The following is a 17719-nucleotide window of genomic DNA, read 5'->3' as shown; positions in this document are numbered from 1 at the left end:
TTGTAAGTGCTTTAGTATTGTGATTGACATGACTCTTTTCTCCCCTGTTCCCTCTCTGCCTTTCCTGCAGGTACCTGGTTGGCCAGCGGCTTGTCAACTATGAACGCAAGGCGAGGGGAGCCAGCTCTGTCTCGCCCCTTAACCCTATCCCAGAGTAGTCATGTTTGTGTGAGGTCAAGGCTTTTGGAAATGACCCTTCTCGTGTTCTCCCTCCCTCTCTCGTTCTCTCAGTGGTGTTCATGCCTTGCTTTGGTTAAGTGCAACCTGAGAACTGTACATGTGTAAATACTTTGGACGCACTCTGTTGTCTGAAATGTAAAAGACTTGAATTAATGCAGTGACCATTGTACATCTTAGTGTATTTATGAAATCAAACTGACAATTTGCCTCCTGTTTGTGTCCTGTTGATTGTCATGTTATAAAATTGTACATTAAAAAACATTTTTTACATAATGGAGGTGGTGTGATAGCTTCTTCTTTTGGGATAAGTGGAGATTCCAGCACGCGCCCGCCGCTGTGGATGGTGAGGTTCTCGAATGGGACCGTCATCAGGTGACAGCTGTGTGCACGCTATAGAGCAGACACACATTCCCACACTCTAATCAAAGTTTAGACCTATTTGTTACGTATAGTTGATGCAACAGGTGTAAATAAACCAAGGACCAATAAATAACCAATTTGCCTTTATTTTCAATTGGAAAATACTCTTTGTGGTCATGGATGAAATCACTGTAGCTGTCCCATCTGTGAATCTGAAAGTGAAAAAACAGGTAAGTCATTTCTATGCATCATTCCTTTAAGGTGGTTTATGCATTCAAACAGGAGCATGCGACCTGGGGGTCCATTCAATCGCAACTGAATAGTAACTGTGGTGGCCATATAGCACTGTTGGGGAAACTGCACTGAAAATATAGTTGACCAATTACATCACACTGGAAGTTAATCTATGCTAAAGGTGAAGAAACAGTTTACTTAACTAAAGTTGACTCAACTTTTTTTGTGGAAAATGATAATATTATCCCAAATGTCATAGAATACTAATTGCAAGAACAGATCACTCTGTAGTCAGGTTAACGGAATGTGTAATTTATCCTATTGAACACACAACGATGTTTCAATTGAGAATTTAGCAGGTCGGATGCCTGAAAAAGAAGAAATTCTTGCCAACTTCACCCATATTTAAATTTAGCCAAAAAAGTTGTTTGTAGCTCCAGTAGTAAGCTACATGGCAAACAAGTCATGAACTACTGAAAACACTACACGTTTGAATTTAGTTCAACTATCACCAAGCTACTGCAAAATGTAGTTTACTTACGAGTTGAAATATATTTAGTTCACTACGTTCCAACAGTGCCATATAGTATCATATTCAGCCATTTGTATCCCTTTTTCATGATATCCAATTGGTAGTTACAGTCTTGTCCTATCGCTGCTCCCGTATAGACTCAGGAGCAGCGGGCCTTCGGTGTCTCCAACTGTGAGTCTTGGACAACCATGGTTTGAACTGGTAAGTACGTACATACTGTATCAAAGCCTAGTGTGAAGACCCGGCCACTCAAATCAAATCAAATTGTATTAGTAACATGGGCCGAATACAACAGGTGTAGGTAGACCTTGCAGTGAAGTGCTTACGTACAAGCCCCTAACCAGCAGTGCAGTTTCAAAAAATACAGATAAGAATAAGAGATAAAAAGTAACAAGTAATTGAAGAGCAGCAGTAAAATAACAATGTATACAGGGGGGTGCCGGTAAGAGTCAATGTGCAGGGGCACCGGTTAGTTGAGGTAGCATGTACATGTAGGTAGAGTTAATTAAAGTGACTATGCATAGATGACAACAGAGAGTGGTGTGGAGAGGGGAGGGGGGGGAATGCGAATAGTCTGGGTAGCCATTTGACTAGAGGTTCAGGAGTCTTATGGCTTGGGGGTAGAAGCTGTTAAGAAGCCTCTTGGACCTAGACTTGGCGCTCCGGTACCGCTTGCCGTGTAGTAGAAGGGAGAACAGTCCATGACTGGGGTGGCTGGAGTCTTTGGCAATTTTCACTCAGAATGGTGGCTGTGATATTTACACCCTGGTGTGAAGTCACATGGGTGTGGTTTTCACATCCTAGTTTGAAGTTATTCCAGAAGCATACCACCCTGCATACCACTGCTGGCTTGCTTCTGAAGCTAAGCAGGGTTGGTCCTGGTCAGTCCCTGGATGGGAGACCAGATCCTGCTGGAAGTAGTGTTGGAGGGCCAGTAGGAGGCACTCTTTCTGGTCTAAAAAAAATATCCAATACCCCAGGGAACACTGCCCTGTGTATGGTGCTGTCTTTCGGATGGGACGTTAAACGGGTGTCTTGACTTTCTGAGGTCATTAAAGATCCCATTGCACTTATCGTAGGAGTGTTAACACCGGTGTCCTGGCTAAATTCCCGATCTGTCCCTCAAACCACATGATCACCTAATAATCCCCAGTTTACAATTGGCTCATTCATCCCCCCTCCTCTCCCTGTAACTATTCCCCAGGTCATTGCTGCAAATGAGAATGTGTTCTCAGTCAACTTACCTGGTAAAATAACAAATAAATTGAATAAATAAAGTCCGCCCCCCTCATAAATCAATGAGGTGTGAAAGATCGTTTGACATAAGCGACCCTACAATAACTACTAATGTGTGTGGGAGTGTTGGTATAGTGTGTGTGTGCGCAGGGTCAGTGTAGATAGTCTGGGTACCATTATTTAACTGTCTGGCTATTTAGCAGTCTTATGGCTTGGGGGAAGAAGTCTGTTGGTCTGAGAGCCGATGCTCCGGTACCGTTTGCTAAATGGTAGAAGAGTGAACAGTCTATGGTTTGGGTGCCGGGAGTCTTTGGCAATTTCAGGCCTTCCTATGAAACCGCCTGATAAAAGAGGTCCTGGATGGCAGGGAGCTCGGCCCCAGTAATGTACTGGGCTGTCCGTACCACCCTTTGTAGTGCTTTGCGGTCAAGGGCGGTGAATTTGCCATACCAAGTGGTGGTGCAGACAGTCAAGATGCTCTTGAAGACGCAGCTTTAGAACTTTGAGGATCCGAGGGCCCATGCCAAATATTTTCTGCCTCCTGAGGGGGAAGAGGTGCTGCAGTGCCTTTTTCACGACTGTGCGGGTGTGTGTGGACCATGTTAAGTGCTTTGTCATGACATAACTATTATTAATGTTATGACATGCTATTTATCAAATAATGAACTGTTTAATTATTACGTGACTAAATTAATCACGTAACAACTAACTCATTAGTAACTTCAGGCACCACGGGAAGAGTTTGTTTAATGAGTTACCGTTTCCCGCATGAACTCAAAAATATATCAGAATCTCGATATCATAGCAGTCAATCAATTCCTCATATCAGTGTCATTCTGAACAATCCTTTAAATCTGCACAAACCCGGGTCTCACTAATCATTCCGTACCACACAAATTGAGTTGATTATTTATTTACTTACAAGCTAAATGATAACATAAGATAAACATACAGTCTAGGTTATTGATTAGAACTTAATACAATGACAACAGGTCCTTAGCGGACCAACACAATATGACATGTGTTACACAAGAAGGAGATTTAAATAAAGAGAGAGAAAGCAAGAGAGAAAAGCAACACTTGGATACATTTGTAAACTATGCTTAGTTTAGTCCTAGTACCTTGCACCGAACTGCCGCTTTTATGGGTAAGAAGTGTAATGCATGTATTTATACGTGTAGAAGGTCTCTGTTGGATATCTTCGGATGGCCTGCTCTTTCGTCCTCAGGTGTAAGTCTCTGATTGTCCACAAGATGTCACAATGTCCTTTCTCTTTAGTTGTCTGTTTCCTTGCACTCGTTCTGTAAGAGTGGTCTTCTCGGGACTGCTAATCAGCTGTGTAGATGATTCCAGCGTGGGAATGAGAGCAGTGTAGACAAACGATGACTTGAAGAGAATAACTGGGTGGTCCTGCTTGAATTCACCTTCTTAGATACAGTACTTAAGACAGCTACTCAACCGTAGCATTGATTGTTAACATAAATCTTCAATAATATTCCAGCCGGAGAATTCCTTTGTCTTCAGAAAAGCAAAGGGAGCTACCTCTCATGTGAAATGCGCGTGACCAGCGCGTGACTGCTGGCAGACCTCTGACTCATTCCCCTCTCATTCAGCCCCCCTTCATAATAGAAGTGTCACTGCTGACTAGGTGTGTAGATAGGAATCAGGCGCAGAGAGATCCAGGGGAAAGATGCACTTTAAGGACCACCCGAACAGGCGGGGGAGCCAACTTTGGCGGGAGTCGTGACAAGAAGCCTCAAACAAGTTTCTAAAGACGGTTGACGTCTAGTGGAAGCCTTAGGAAGTGCAACATGACCAATATCCCACTGTATCTTCAATAGGGGCTGAGTTGAAAATCGACCAACCTCAGATTTCCCACTTCCTGGTTGGATTCTTTCTCAGGATTTTGCCTGCCATATCAGTTCTATTATACTCACAGACATCATTCAAACAGTTTTAGAAACTTCAGAGTGTTTTCTATCAAAATATACTAATAATATGCATATATTAGCAACTGGGACTGAGGAGCAGGCAGTTTACTCTGGGGACCTCTGGGCGCCTTATTCATCCGAGCTACTCAATACTGCCCCCAGCCATTAGAAGTTTAAGAGGTTCCTTTGTCTTCTTCAACCTCGTGTTGCGTTTCGAGGTCGTGACTAATCGTAGACCTTGACTGCAGCGCCTGGTCTTCTAGTCTAGTATGTTAATTCTTAACTCACATGCTTTATACCCTCAGGTAAAAAGGGGCATTTCCGTCTTTATGACAAGCTCTCTGGGTCCCCCGGGGTGTTTTATCGTCACAAAAGCATTCTCTTTAATCTGGATATTTTCTACACAACGTAAAGTATCTAAACCTCATATACACATTATGAAAACTCTTCAAGTTACAATGTTTTCGTTATAAAGTCTTCATTTAACTTTTAATAACATCGTAAAATAAACATTAATTTTCATATTCCATCCATCATTATTCCCACCCATTCAGATGATGAAATATATTGTCCCAGAGTCCATTTATTTGATGTTTTACTTCAGGGTTGTAAACTCTTCAAAGACATTCCAGACACCCAAACTAGGCACCATAAAAACGCCAACGTCAACTCTCTCCCCCTCTGCAGGAGAGATATCTCTGTAGAGCGGATCCACTGTAACCTGATCCTCATAGGCCAGTCATGACACCTAAGTGATGTGGATTCCAAGGAACATGAAGCTCTCGACCCGCTCCACTACAGCCCTATCGATGTGGATGGGGGTGTGCTCTCCCCTCTTTCTCCTATAGCTCACGATCAGCTCCTTGGTCTTACTGATGTTGAGGGAGAGGTTGTTGTACTTGCACCCCATTGCTAAGTCTCTGACCACCTCCATATAGGCTGTCTCATTGCTGTCTGTAAACAGGCCTACCATCATCGTGTCGTCAGCAAACTTGATGATGGTGTTGGAGTTGTGCATGGCCATGCAGTCGTGGGTGAACAGGGAGTACAGGAGGGGGCTAAGCACACACCCCCGAGGGGCCCATGTGTTGAGGTTCAGCGAGCCAGAGGTGTTGTTGCCTACCCTTACCACCTGCGACCGGCCCATTAGGAAGTCCAGGATCCAGTTGTAGAGGGAGAGGTTCAATCCCATGGTGACATCCTGGAGCATCAGTAGGCGTGGAGTGGGTTGAAGCCCAATTTGAGACAAAGTTGAAAGTAGCTTGGGCTTTGCTTGTAATCCCGTAGATCTGCTCAGTTCGGCCTTCATTGAGTAGACAACCTCCCCATGAAGGCATTTATAGGATGATGGCATGTCTCTGAAGACGAATGTGAAAAGTGCATTTCAGGACATTATGTACAGTTGAAGTCGGAAGTTTACATACACTTAGGTTGGAGTCATTAAAACTCATTTTCAACCACTCCACAAATGTATTGTTAACAAACTATAGTTTTGGCAAGTCGGTTAGGACATCTACTTTGTGCATGGCACAAGTAATTTTTCCAACAATTGTTACCAGACAGTTTTTTTCACTGTATTACAATTCTAGTGGGTCAGAAGTTCACATACACTAAGTTGACTGCCTTTAAACAGCTTGGAAAATTCCATAAAATGATGTCATGACTTTATAAGCTTCTGATAGGCTAATTGACATCATTTGAGTCAATTGGTGGTGTACCTGTAGATATATTTCAAGGCCTACCTTCAAACTCAGTGCCTCTTTGCTTGACATCATGGAAAAATCAAAAGAAATCAGCCAAGTCCTCAGAAAAAGAATTGTAGACCTCCACAGGTCTGGTTCATCCTTAGGAGCAATTTCCAAATGCCTGAAGGTACCACGTTCATCTGTACAAACAATAGTACGCAAGTATAAGCACCATGGGACCACGCAGCCATCATACCGTTCAGGAAGGCAACGCATTCTGTCTCATAGAGATGAACGTACTTTGGTGCGAAAAGTGCAAATCAATCCCAGAACAACAGCAAAGGACCTTGTGAAGATTCTGGAGGAAACAGGCTCAAAAGTATATATATCCACAGTAAAACAAGTCCTATATCCACATAACCTGAAAGGCCACTCAGCAAAGAAGAAGCTACTGCTCCAAAACCACCATAAAGAAGCCAGACTACGGTTTGCAACTGTACATGGGGACAAAGATCATACTTTTGGAGAAATGTCCTCTTGTCTGATTAAACAAAAATATAACGTTTTGGCCACCATCCCAACCGTGAAGCACGGGGGTGGCAGCATCATGTTGTGGGGGTGCTTTGCTGCAGGAGGGACTGGTGCACTTCATAAAATTGATGGCATCATGAGGTAGGAAAATGATGTGGATATATTGAAGCAACATCTCAAGACATCAGTCAGGAAGTTAAAGCTTGGTCGCAAATGGGTCTTCCAAATGGACAATGACCTCAAGCATACTTCCAGTCGTGGCAAAATGTCTTAAGGACAACAAAGTCAAGGTATTGGAGTGGCCATCACAAAGACCTGACCTCAATCCTATAGAAAATGTGTGGGCAGAACTGAAAAAGCGTGTGTGAGCAAGGAGACCTACAAATCTGACTCAGTTACACCAGCTCTGTCAGGAGGAATGGGCCAAAATTCACCCAAGTTATTGTGGGAAGCTTGTGGAAGGCTACCCAAAACGTTTGACCCAAGTTAAACAATTTAAAGGCAATGCTACCAAATACTAATTTAGTGTTTGCAAACTTCTGACCCACTGGGTGATGAAAGAAATAAAACTGAAGTAAATAATTCTCTCTACTATTATTCTGACATTTCACATTCTTTAAATAAAGTGGTGATCCTAACTGACCTAAAACAGGGAATTTTACCAATATTAAATGTCAGGAATTGTGAAAAACTGAGTTTAATTCAATTAATTTGGCTAAGGTGTATGTAAACGTCCTAATTCAACTGTAGGTAGGCTACATGGAGAAAGTGTTTACTTTTTGCAACAAAAGGGATATTGTCATATCATTTAACTGTAATCCAAAGTGTATTACAGTGAGTGAATTGAACTTACTTTTTAGGAATCTGAAAAGAAAAGGTGGTACTCATGGCAGGTTCAGTAATGTTCTTGCCTGTAAAACACACATACAGGCACACACACACTTCTGCAGTCACTTAAATATAGATACAACTACCATAAGAAGACATTTAATCGAATGATATAGCCTACAATAAAATAAACATTTGCCGCTCTGTTGAAATCAAATCAATTGTTATTTGTCACATGCGCCGAATACAACAGGTATAGTAGACCTTACACTGAAATGCTTACTTACAAGCCCTTAACCAACAATGCAGTTTTAAGAAAAATAAGTGTTGAGTAAAAAATAAAAGTAACAAATAATTAAAGAGCAGCAGTAAAACAACAATAGCGAGACTATATACAGGGGGTACCGGTACAGAGTAAATGTGTGGGGGCACCGGTTAGTCGAGGTAATTGAGGTAATATGTACATGTAGGTAGAGTTAAAGTGACTATGCATAAATAGTAAACAGAGAGTAGCAGCATCGTAAAAGAGTGTGAGGGGGAGGGTGGACAATACAAATAGTCTGGGTAGCAATTTGATTAGTGTGTTCAGGATTCTTATCACTTGGGGTAGAAGCTGTTAAGAAGCCTTTTGGACCTAGACTTGGCGCTCCGGTATCGCTTGCCGTGCGGTAGCAGAGAGAACAGTCTATGACTGGGGTGGCTTGAGTCCTTGACAATTGTTAGGGCCTTCCTCTGATACCGCCTGGTATAGAGGTCCTGGATGGCAGGAAACTTAGCCCCAGTGAGGAACTGGACCATACGCACTACCCTCTGTAGTGCCTTGAGGTCAGAGGCCGAGCAGTTGCCATACCAGGCAGTGATGCAACAAGTCAGGATGCTCTCGATGGTGCAGCTGTATAACTTTTTGAGGGTCTGAGGACCCATGCCAAATCTTTTCAGTCTCCTGAGGGGGAATAGGCTTTCACGTGCCCTCTTCATGACTGTCTTAGAGTGTGTTTGGACCACGATAGCTTGTTTTTGATGTGGACACCAAGGAACTTGAAGCTCTCAACCTGCTCCACTACAGCCCCACTTTAGGGGCGGGAAAACAACTAGTTGGCTGTCCAGGCCAGCTTTGCTGTTTGGACTGCACTTGCAAGTGTGGGACACTTGCGCACACTACCGGGAGACGAAGGGAATTGCACATGGGAGTTTGGTACGTGACGTCACGCAAACACTCCCTTCGGTTTGGTGGAAGAGTAAAGATGGCGCCCACCCACGTATTGAGATGCTGTCAACGGGGCTTAGCTTGGATACCTGTTATTTTTATCGCCCTAGTCGTATGTTGGTCTTACTATGCGTACGTCGTAGAGCTCTGCATTTGTAAGTATAAAAAAAAATGCTTTTCACTGCGAGTGTCGTTGTGTTATTGTTGATATTTGTGTTAGCTAGCTAACGTTGGCTGGCCACAGGAAGTGAATGGAGCGACTGCTGCTAGATAACAAAGGCTTGGCTAGTTAGCTAGTTTGATCCTGCCAATGTAGCGCTATAGCTAGCCAAATAATCTGTTTCTGTAGCTACCCGTTAGCTAGCTAGCGAATTAAACTGTTCAATTTTAGCACTTCATTAAAAGCTATCATACATTGGTACAACGATAGCCTACCAACCTCAGTTATCTGTTATTCTGTCGTCATCTTGCCAGATGTAGAGAACTGTTCACATTATTTTCTACCTGCAACAATGTACCTAAGTAAAAGACGAAGAATCAAAGATAAAGAATGCTTATTATTTGTTTCAAGTGGGCGTGGCTTCCCTCTCCTTCCTCTGCATTGATGTCCAAGAACTGGACAGGTGAAAGCGTGCCAGGAATGCCAGAAAAATAATGTTGAATGGCTCAATGTCCACAGGAATGTGTCTTGTTGTTGCTAGCTGCATACAGTATGTCTGCATACAGACACCCACAACATACACCAGATGCAAACGTAACATTATTTTATCTCCTTCCCCCTGCAGTCACCATCCCCAGCATAGCAGAAAAGAGTAAGTAGTGGCTATTGGATGGGATTGATTTCTACTGGTTGATTGGCTTTTACTGACATGGGCCCATTTGCTGCTCATTGGGATTGTTGCTCAAGGGCCATGGCGGAAGTTTGTTTTTATTTACTCTGGCTGGACTGGGCTCAATTTGGACACACGTAAACACACATACACACTGTAGACACTACTAAATTGCGCCCTTACACTTGACCTATGCATGTGCAGGTAGTCAAAATATGAATATCTGCTATGTTGAAGCCAGGTGTGAATGTGTCTCTGACTCTGTCTGTGTGTCTCTTACAGTCATCTACATGGTGTTCTTCCATCTGTCCTTCGTCATGTTTGTGTGGTCCTACTGGAAGACCATCTTCACCAGACCAGCCAACCCCTCCAAAGAGGTACCCTGCCTTTTTAGATACCTGCCCTGAAACATCCACAAGGCTGTAGCTCACAGCTTCACTGGTTAGATGTCTATGAGTAGATTTATTCCAATGACACAGGTGGATGGACAATGTTGCTAAGGGACTAACCATTTTTTTTTTTTTCTGTGTCTGTTTTGTTTATCTCTCCTCTCTCTCTCTGCCATCTTTCTCTCCTGTTAGTTCTGCTTGCCTAAGGCAGAGAAGGAGCAGTATGTGAAGGAGGAGAGACCAGAGTCGCAGCAGGAGATCCTGTGGAGGGCTGCCGCTAACCTGCCCCTCTACACACGCACCGGGGCTGGAGGTCTGTCTCTATCTGTCTTGTCTATCCATGTTTGTGTGTCTGTCTGTCTCTCTCCCAGTTGATTGATCCAGCCCTGGCCCGTTGAGTGTGTAGCTTATCAGTTGGATTAATGTGTTGTGTACAGCGATCCGCTACTGTGACCGGTGTCAGGTGATTAAACCAGACCGCTGCCACCACTGTTCTGCCTGCGACATGTGAGTCTGCTATTTCCTGTCTCCTCTCCTCTCTCTTCCAGTCTTGCTTTTCCTGTTGAATGGCCTGATTCAGAATGTTTTTTTTATTTATTCTTCTTTCTCTTCACTCTTCTTCCATGTATTAGGTGTGTGCTGAAGATGGACCATCACTGCCCCTGGTATGTTGTCTGTTTCCTCACGTCCACAGTATATCAAAGTATTCTAATGTTCAGAGGAAGTATGATCATAACTCAACTTACTTTTTCTCTCCTCTCTTTCTCTCTCAGGGTGAACAACTGTGTGGGATTCTCCAACTACAAATTCTTTATTCTGTTCCTGTGCTACTCTCTGGTGTACTGTTTGTTCATTGCAGCCACCGTACTGCAGTATTTCATCAAGTTCTGGACAGTGAGTAATGGTCTCACATTCACTGCAGCCTGCATCTGTTCTGGCATCCATTGCTTTAGTCTTGTTATTCCCCACCCACCCATACATTCAATGCTGCAGATGTGGGTGTGTGCGCATGCTTTTTCCCCACATATAAGATAGTGTATGAAATGCTACAGTGTGGGTGTGTGTGTGTGTGTGTGTCAAATGCTACTATTTGTGTTTGTTGTAACCGCTTGGATTGTCTCACATCCTGCTGCTTAACACTGTGGCCTCACAGCTGTACTGCTCCACTGTTATGCAGCTCCCTCTTGCTTTCTTTTGTCCTTCCTCTTCCCCCCCCTTCCACTCCTTGTTCTCTTAGTTCTTGGCCTCACTCCCAGCTTTTCACATTTCGCTCTCCCTCTGACCCCCCTCTTTTCCTCACACACATTATTATTGTTCTGTCTACCCCACTCATCTCTCTCTGTTCATTTCTACCATGTCCTCCTGTCCATGCCATCTCACCAGCCCTGACTCTGCCTGCTACTCTGTCCTCTTTTAATACACCTTCTCTCTTACCTCCACCTTTTATTTCACTCCAGGTGACTCCTATATGATCCCTGAAACATTTTCCAACACTTCACCACCTCCCCCTCAGTCTCTACCTTTCTTTCCCTCCGTCTGACCTCTCCTGGTGTCTAACAGTCTTGTCTCTGTTTGTACTAAAGCTTTGCCGGAGGAAATCGGCAGAGAACTGCCCCAAGGTAACCCAGCCTCCAGAGCCTTAGTGTAGCTGTTGCAGGGCATGAAGTGCACCTGTGGATGTTGTGTGATGGCGTTGTGTGTTTGCTGTGTTTTGTTGTGTTGACATGGTTATCAAGGCGCCCCGCCTCTCTCCCTCTCTCTCACCCCCACCCCTCCCTCCATGTGGTTTTTGACATTGACTCTCCCTCTCTCTCTTTTTCTCTTCTCCTCCTCTCCTCCCCAGAATGAGCTGCCAGACACTCACGCCAAATTCCATGTCTTGTTTCTCTTTTTTGTGGCGGCCATGTTCTGCATCAGCATTCTCTCCCTCTTCAGCTACCACCTGTGGCTCGTAGGGAAGAACCGGTCCACCATAGGTAACACACACAGTCCCACACGCACTCTTTTTTTAAGGGCTCCCAAGTGGCGCAGCGGTCTAAGGCACTGCATCTCAATGCTAGAGGCGTCACTACAGACGTTGGTTCAATTCCAGGCTGTATCACGTGATTGGAAGTCCCATAGGGCGGCACACAATTGGCCTAGCGTCGTCCCTGTTTGGCTGGTGTAGGCCGTCGTAAATAATCATTTGTTCTTAACTTTACTTGCTTAGTTAAGTAAAGGTTAAAATAGATATAACTCATGTACAGTCCCTCAACACACAGTCCCTCAACACACACACACGCACACTCATTCGCTCCTCAGACACTCACTCCCTCACCCTCTACCCCCTCTCTCTTTCTCTTACTCCCCATCTATCCCCCTCTACCTCTCTCTACACCACCCCCCCCCGCCCTCTCTCTCTCCCTCAGAGGCATTCAGGGCTCCAGTGTTCAGAACAGGTTCTGATAAGAACGGTTTCTCTCTGGGCTTTGGGAAGAACATCGCCCAGGTGTTTGGAGACGAGAGGAAGTTCTGGCTGCTACCCATCTTCACCAGGTTAGTGTGAGGGATGTCTCTAACCCAGAGTTCCAGTCTCTAACCCAGAGCTTCTCTTATCTTCTTTCTCCTCTGTCACGGTGTGGCGTGATACGGTGTGGTGTGATACGGTGTGTTGTGATACGGTGTGGTGTGATGTTGTGATGTGGTGTGATACGGTGTGTTGTGATACGGTGTGTTGTGATACGGTGTGGTGTGATACGGTGTGGTGTGATACGGTGTGGTGTGATACGGTGTGGTGTGATACGGTGTGGTGTGATACAGTGTGGTGTGATACGGTGTGTTGTGGTGTGATACAGTGTGTTGTGATACAGTGTGTTGTGATACGGTGTGGTGTGATACGGTGTGGTGTGTTGTGATACTGTGTGGTGTGATACGGTGTGGTACTGTGTGGTGTGCTGTGATACGTTGTGGTGTGGTGTGGTGTGATACGGTGTGTTGTGATACGGTGTGGTGTGATACGGTGTTTTGTGATGTGGTGTGATACGGTGTGTTGTGGTGTGATACGGTGTGTTGTGGTGTGATACGGTGTGTTGTGGTGTGATACGGTGTGTTGTGATACGATGTGATACGTTGTGGTGTGATACGGTGTGTTGTGATACGGTGTGTTGTGATACGGTGTGGTGTGTTGTGATACTGTGTGATACGGTGTGTTGTGATACGGTGTGTTGTGATACTGTGTGATACGGTGTGGTGTGATACTGTGTGATACGGTGTGGTGTGATACTGTGTGGTGTGATACTGTGTGGTGTGATACTGTGTGGTGTGATACTGTGTGGTGTGATACTGTGTGGTGTGATACGGTGTGGTACTGTGTGGTGTGGTGTGATACGTTGTGGTGTGATACGGTGTGGTGTGATACGGTGTGTTGTGATACTGAGTCATGCGGTGTGATACTGTGTGGTGTGTTGTGATACTGAGGAGTCATGTGATGTGATACTGAGGAGTCATGTGATGTGATACTGAGGAGTCATGTGATGTGATACTGAGGAGTCATGTGATGTGATACTGAGTCATGTGATGTGATACTGAGTCATGTGATGTGATACAGTCAGGGTGATGGACTGACGTTCCCATCACGGCTTGTCAACATTGACCCAGAACAGCCCACAGTCAGCTTGCAGCCAGAGGCCAATAAAAGGTAATAAAATATGATCAATAGGTCAATCAATGCCAACAAACGGCTGTCTGATTTAAGATTAAGCTGAAACCTGAGAACTTCTATTTGACATATCATCAAATATGATCTAAACATGTTCAGTAATGCATTATCAATCAGATGTTTTTAAATAGATTATTTTCTTCCCAGTATTGAAGACGTCCCGGCCAGTCCTCTCAGCGAGTCTCAGAACCATCTCCTTGGCAACGAGCAGCATGCCAACAACGTCACAGAACACCTGGAGAATGACAGTAGGTATCTGCTCACAATTGATCTGTAGGTTCTGCTCTGAATGGTATTGATGGTAGCTAATGGATAGTTTTGGTCATAAAGACATCTGACCTCTGTGTTACAGCTGGGAGTGAGACCATCACAATCATCATGGAGAGGGAGTCATAACAAGGTGAGCCAACACGAGTTCTGCCCCTGACTACATCTGTCTTCTATGAGGCTAGATTTAATCAACTAAATGTATCTCTGTCTCTTCTCAGGAGAAGAAACCAGCCATCTAATATGATGCCTTAAGTATACCACCATTTTTTCTTTTCTTTGGCACCATGGAAACAGTCTCCCAACGCGTCCCTGTAGTTCCGAAAATGTCACACTCAGCATAACCATGGAAACGGACTCCTTTCACGCATCACCATAGATATAGCCTTGTCTTTTAATCATCAGAAAGTTAAACACACAACTATTTATGCAGTTGCACAGAAGAACCACGCACAGCCTACTGTAAGCATATTTTTATTTTAGTTGACTGTGACCCGATTGTCCACCCAGGACTGTTAATGGATCTCAGCATCACTTGATGATGGCAGGAAAAGTAATCAGTCTTCACACTTCAGAGTGGAGAATGCCTGTGCCAAAAGCTGACAGACTGGGTGTTAAATGGACCAGGGCTGAGGAAGGACCTGGACTGGGAGAAGACTAAATCTGAGCTGGGAGGTACTGGGACATAATAATTTTGTACAGATTTTTCACCCAACATTTATAAAATGGATGTTATGAAGCTGGAAGATATCACCAAGAAACCTAATTTTGTTTACAAATAATTTAGGGGTGTTTGGTTTGTACTATCGATAGACGTTACAAAGGGTGCCTAAAAGACAACCTGGACTATACAAAGAAGACCCATTGGAGGGGATGCTGGACTAAACCAATTTTAAAGTGAAATGGGGGGTCTCCAACCGGGTTTTGATCATGTCATCACACAACATGGCGCATTTGCACTCTCATGATTACGTTTTATTATCCATCATGTTCTGCATTCTTCATGTCCAAAAACAGATTAAGAAAGGTGTGTCCTTGAGTGGGTGTGTGTGTAGTCAGATTTGTGAAGAGAGGGTGTGTGTGTGCGTGCAGGCAGGTGCTTGCTGTAACTAACAGCCTAGAAGGATCAGCTTCAGATGTTAGTTGATGGATGGATTGATAGTTTGGTTTACATTCATTCCCAAGCTGCTGAAGGGTGTCTTATGTGAGAGTATACAGTATAGCCTCAAGCTCCTCAACCAGTTCTAGCTCATGGTCAAGTTATTACACGTTGATCAATGATTATTTTTAACGTATCAGAGACTACAACCTTGAACATCACTTTTCTGAAGGCTGTGTCTGAAATTACACCCTATTTCTCCATATAGTGTACTTTTGACCAGAGCTATGTAGGGTTTGTGGTTAAACTAGTTTGTTATATGGGGAATAGGCTGTGATTTGAGATCAGCCTGAGGTCACCATTCATTGCCAAATAAAGGGCTGACCAATCAGCTGCTCTGACCTCTGAACTGGGAGTGTTTACAACACCAGATACCATAGAATTAGAATCATAGACCATTGAATGGGAATGTCCATTTTAGTATTCTAGTCATTCTAGTTCTATGCTTAATACATCTCTGCTCTCACGTCATTGGCCTGTGTCATGGAAACCAAATTAAACTGCTTATCGTTGTGACTTGATGTTTTTAAGGTTTACCCATATGTGCCCAGTGCCTACCTGTTGAGGCTTGGCCACCCTGCGGTACTGACGCTGGCCAGCAGGTGGTGACACCTCTCAGCTGTCTAGCGACCTTCTGTTGTACAGTACTTGTTGTTCCTCCAAAACGAGGTGCCTCACAGTTTAGGTCTAAAGTGGACCAGTATGTATTATATGCAGTAAGATTCCCTGTGGTGTGAAAGTGTTCGGGGCTCAGTTTGCGTGAACTGTGAGGTGGTGGTGTAGTGTGTCCATGTGTCAAAACAGCTGTGATTGGAAGGTGTCAGTGACAGGGGTGGACAGAATCTGCGGGGGGGCATATTTTCCTCAACTGGTTTTAGATAAATGGAAAAGCGTTTCAAAACTTTACAGTTTTATCCTCAGTTGAAGTCAAAAGTGAAGACAACCGTTATAAAGGTAGTGATATAGGACATTTCCCGTAGATTACTCCTGGCCATAGCAATGTACAAGTTTACAGACCAGAGGTGTGGGGTAAGTTAGTTGTAGGCATAGAGGTGTGTGTCATTGCGTATTGTGGTTTAAGTTCTGAATGTAATAAGGAGGGATAATGATGATATTTTATACAGTTATGGAACCCCTACCTCTAGGTTCTTGTGTAATTCTGGAACGATTGGATATGTATAAGCAATATGGTGAAAAGCTACCACCATATTGCTTATACCTATCCAGTCCTTTGCATCTCGACAAGTGCTCTTGGTTGAGTGGCAAGGGATCCAATTTGGAATGAGGCCTTTGAGTGTGTGGCCTTTTGAACCTCCTCTAGTTGTTCTTTCATTCTAGTTTGAACTCCTGGCCCCGGCGATGGTCATTGTTTGTTTAGCTCCTCCCTCATAAGCCAATGAACCCGAGACAGGATTATTTCACTCAGAATGGTGTCCTTGGTTATACTGAGGTAAGGTTGCTACCGGACAAGGTTTATAAATTCACTCTGCTGGAACTCTGAATAGTTATCCCTGTGTTCTACACTTTGTGTTCTAGAACCCATAATTAAAATGCTGTTTCTTTTCATATGGCCACAATTTTTTCTACCTAATAGATTTACTTACAGCTCCACTCCGAACTACTTGACCCAGAGACTAAGAACTCGTTGTTTGACATTAATTGGAGTGCTCCGTTTTAATTCTGGGAGAATACACTTCATTAAACACACGTGGCCTTTACATTAGATTTTGATCAAAGTCTGTGTAAATAACATGCGGCTAATGCTCATCAGCATGGAGCTCAGCTGGAAATGTGTTTATGGGGATAGATGGGAGGTTGTGGTGTTAAAACAGCCATATTATTTATACAACTAGATCCATTTATTTTGACCCTACAAGACTCCATCAACTGTTCCCACCATTATACCTGAATCCACAATAGTGACTCCTGTCAAAGGGGAAGAAGATTCGGATCATTCTTGTCATATTTTAGGGGGGTTGATTTGACTAACCCACACCCATGTGTCTTCTGCATGTACAGTGCAGATGTATTTGTACTCTGCTTATTGCAAGCTTTGACCTATAATTTTTTTCAATGTCATGTTTTACAAAGTGTACTGTGTGTAATATATATATATATTGATAATGTAAAAAAAAAAGAAAAAAAAGGTGTCAGCCTATCTATTTTTCTTGTCTGATTTTAATTTTTCCTGTTCCTATTTTGTGAATGAAGTACATGCCTCTATAAACTATTAACGTGAAAAAAATAACAATAAATGTTTTTTAAAACCTGCAGGCTGACTCCATTATCTTTTGGAAAGTCACAATTTACAGTGCATTTGGAAAGTATGCAGACCCTTTTCTACATTCTGTTACTTCACAGCCTTATTCTAAAATGAATTAACACATTTTTCCACCTCATCAATTTACACTCAATACACAGTAATGTCAACGTGAAAACAAGTTTGTAGAAATTTTTGCACATAAATAAAAAAAACAAATACCTTATTTACGTAAGGAATCAGACCCTTTGCTGTGAGACTTAACATTGAGCTCATGTGCATCCTGTTTCCATTGATCATCCTTGAGATGTTTCTACAACTTGATTTTAGTCCACCTGTGGTAAATTCAATTGATTGGACATGATTTGGAAAGGCACACACCTGTCTATATAA

The 17719-nt window shown here is 43.5% G+C and overlaps 1 protein-coding gene and 1 pseudogene across 2 annotated transcripts; both read left to right on the top strand.

Annotated features, from left to right (window-relative positions):
• The window catches only part of LOC109909677 (E3 ubiquitin-protein ligase MARCH6-like), a 38425-nt pseudogene extending 37968 nt beyond the window's left edge, over positions 1–457 (top strand).
• Positions 458–8740: 8283 nt separating this feature from the next.
• LOC109909936 (palmitoyltransferase ZDHHC20) lies at positions 8741–17337 on the top strand. Of its 2 annotated transcripts, XM_020509025.2 has the most exons (14): positions 8741–8879; positions 9510–9536; positions 9837–9931; positions 10136–10256; positions 10381–10450; positions 10576–10608; positions 10717–10837; positions 11527–11562; positions 11787–11919; positions 12352–12478; positions 13530–13619; positions 13788–13888; positions 13993–14040; positions 14129–17337. In XM_020509025.2, the coding sequence occupies exons 1-13, from the start codon at positions 8762–8764 to the stop codon at positions 14034–14036; spliced, it is 1116 nt and encodes a 371-aa protein (XP_020364614.1). In that variant the 5' UTR covers positions 8741–8761; the 3' UTR covers positions 14037–14040; positions 14129–17337. The 2 variants fall into 2 exon arrangements, with proteins under 2 accessions (XP_020364614.1, XP_020364615.1); XM_020509026.2 differs by lacking the exon at positions 11527–11562.
• Positions 17338–17719: the final 382 nt, after the last annotated feature.

The sequence above is a fragment of the Oncorhynchus kisutch genome, linkage group LG18 (assembly GCF_002021735.2).
Source record: "Oncorhynchus kisutch isolate 150728-3 linkage group LG18, Okis_V2, whole genome shotgun sequence".
Classification (NCBI taxonomy): Eukaryota; Metazoa; Chordata; class Actinopteri; order Salmoniformes; family Salmonidae; genus Oncorhynchus; species Oncorhynchus kisutch.
The sequence above is the reverse complement of the archived record's forward strand: the minus strand, read 5'-3'. Positions and strand labels throughout refer to the sequence as shown.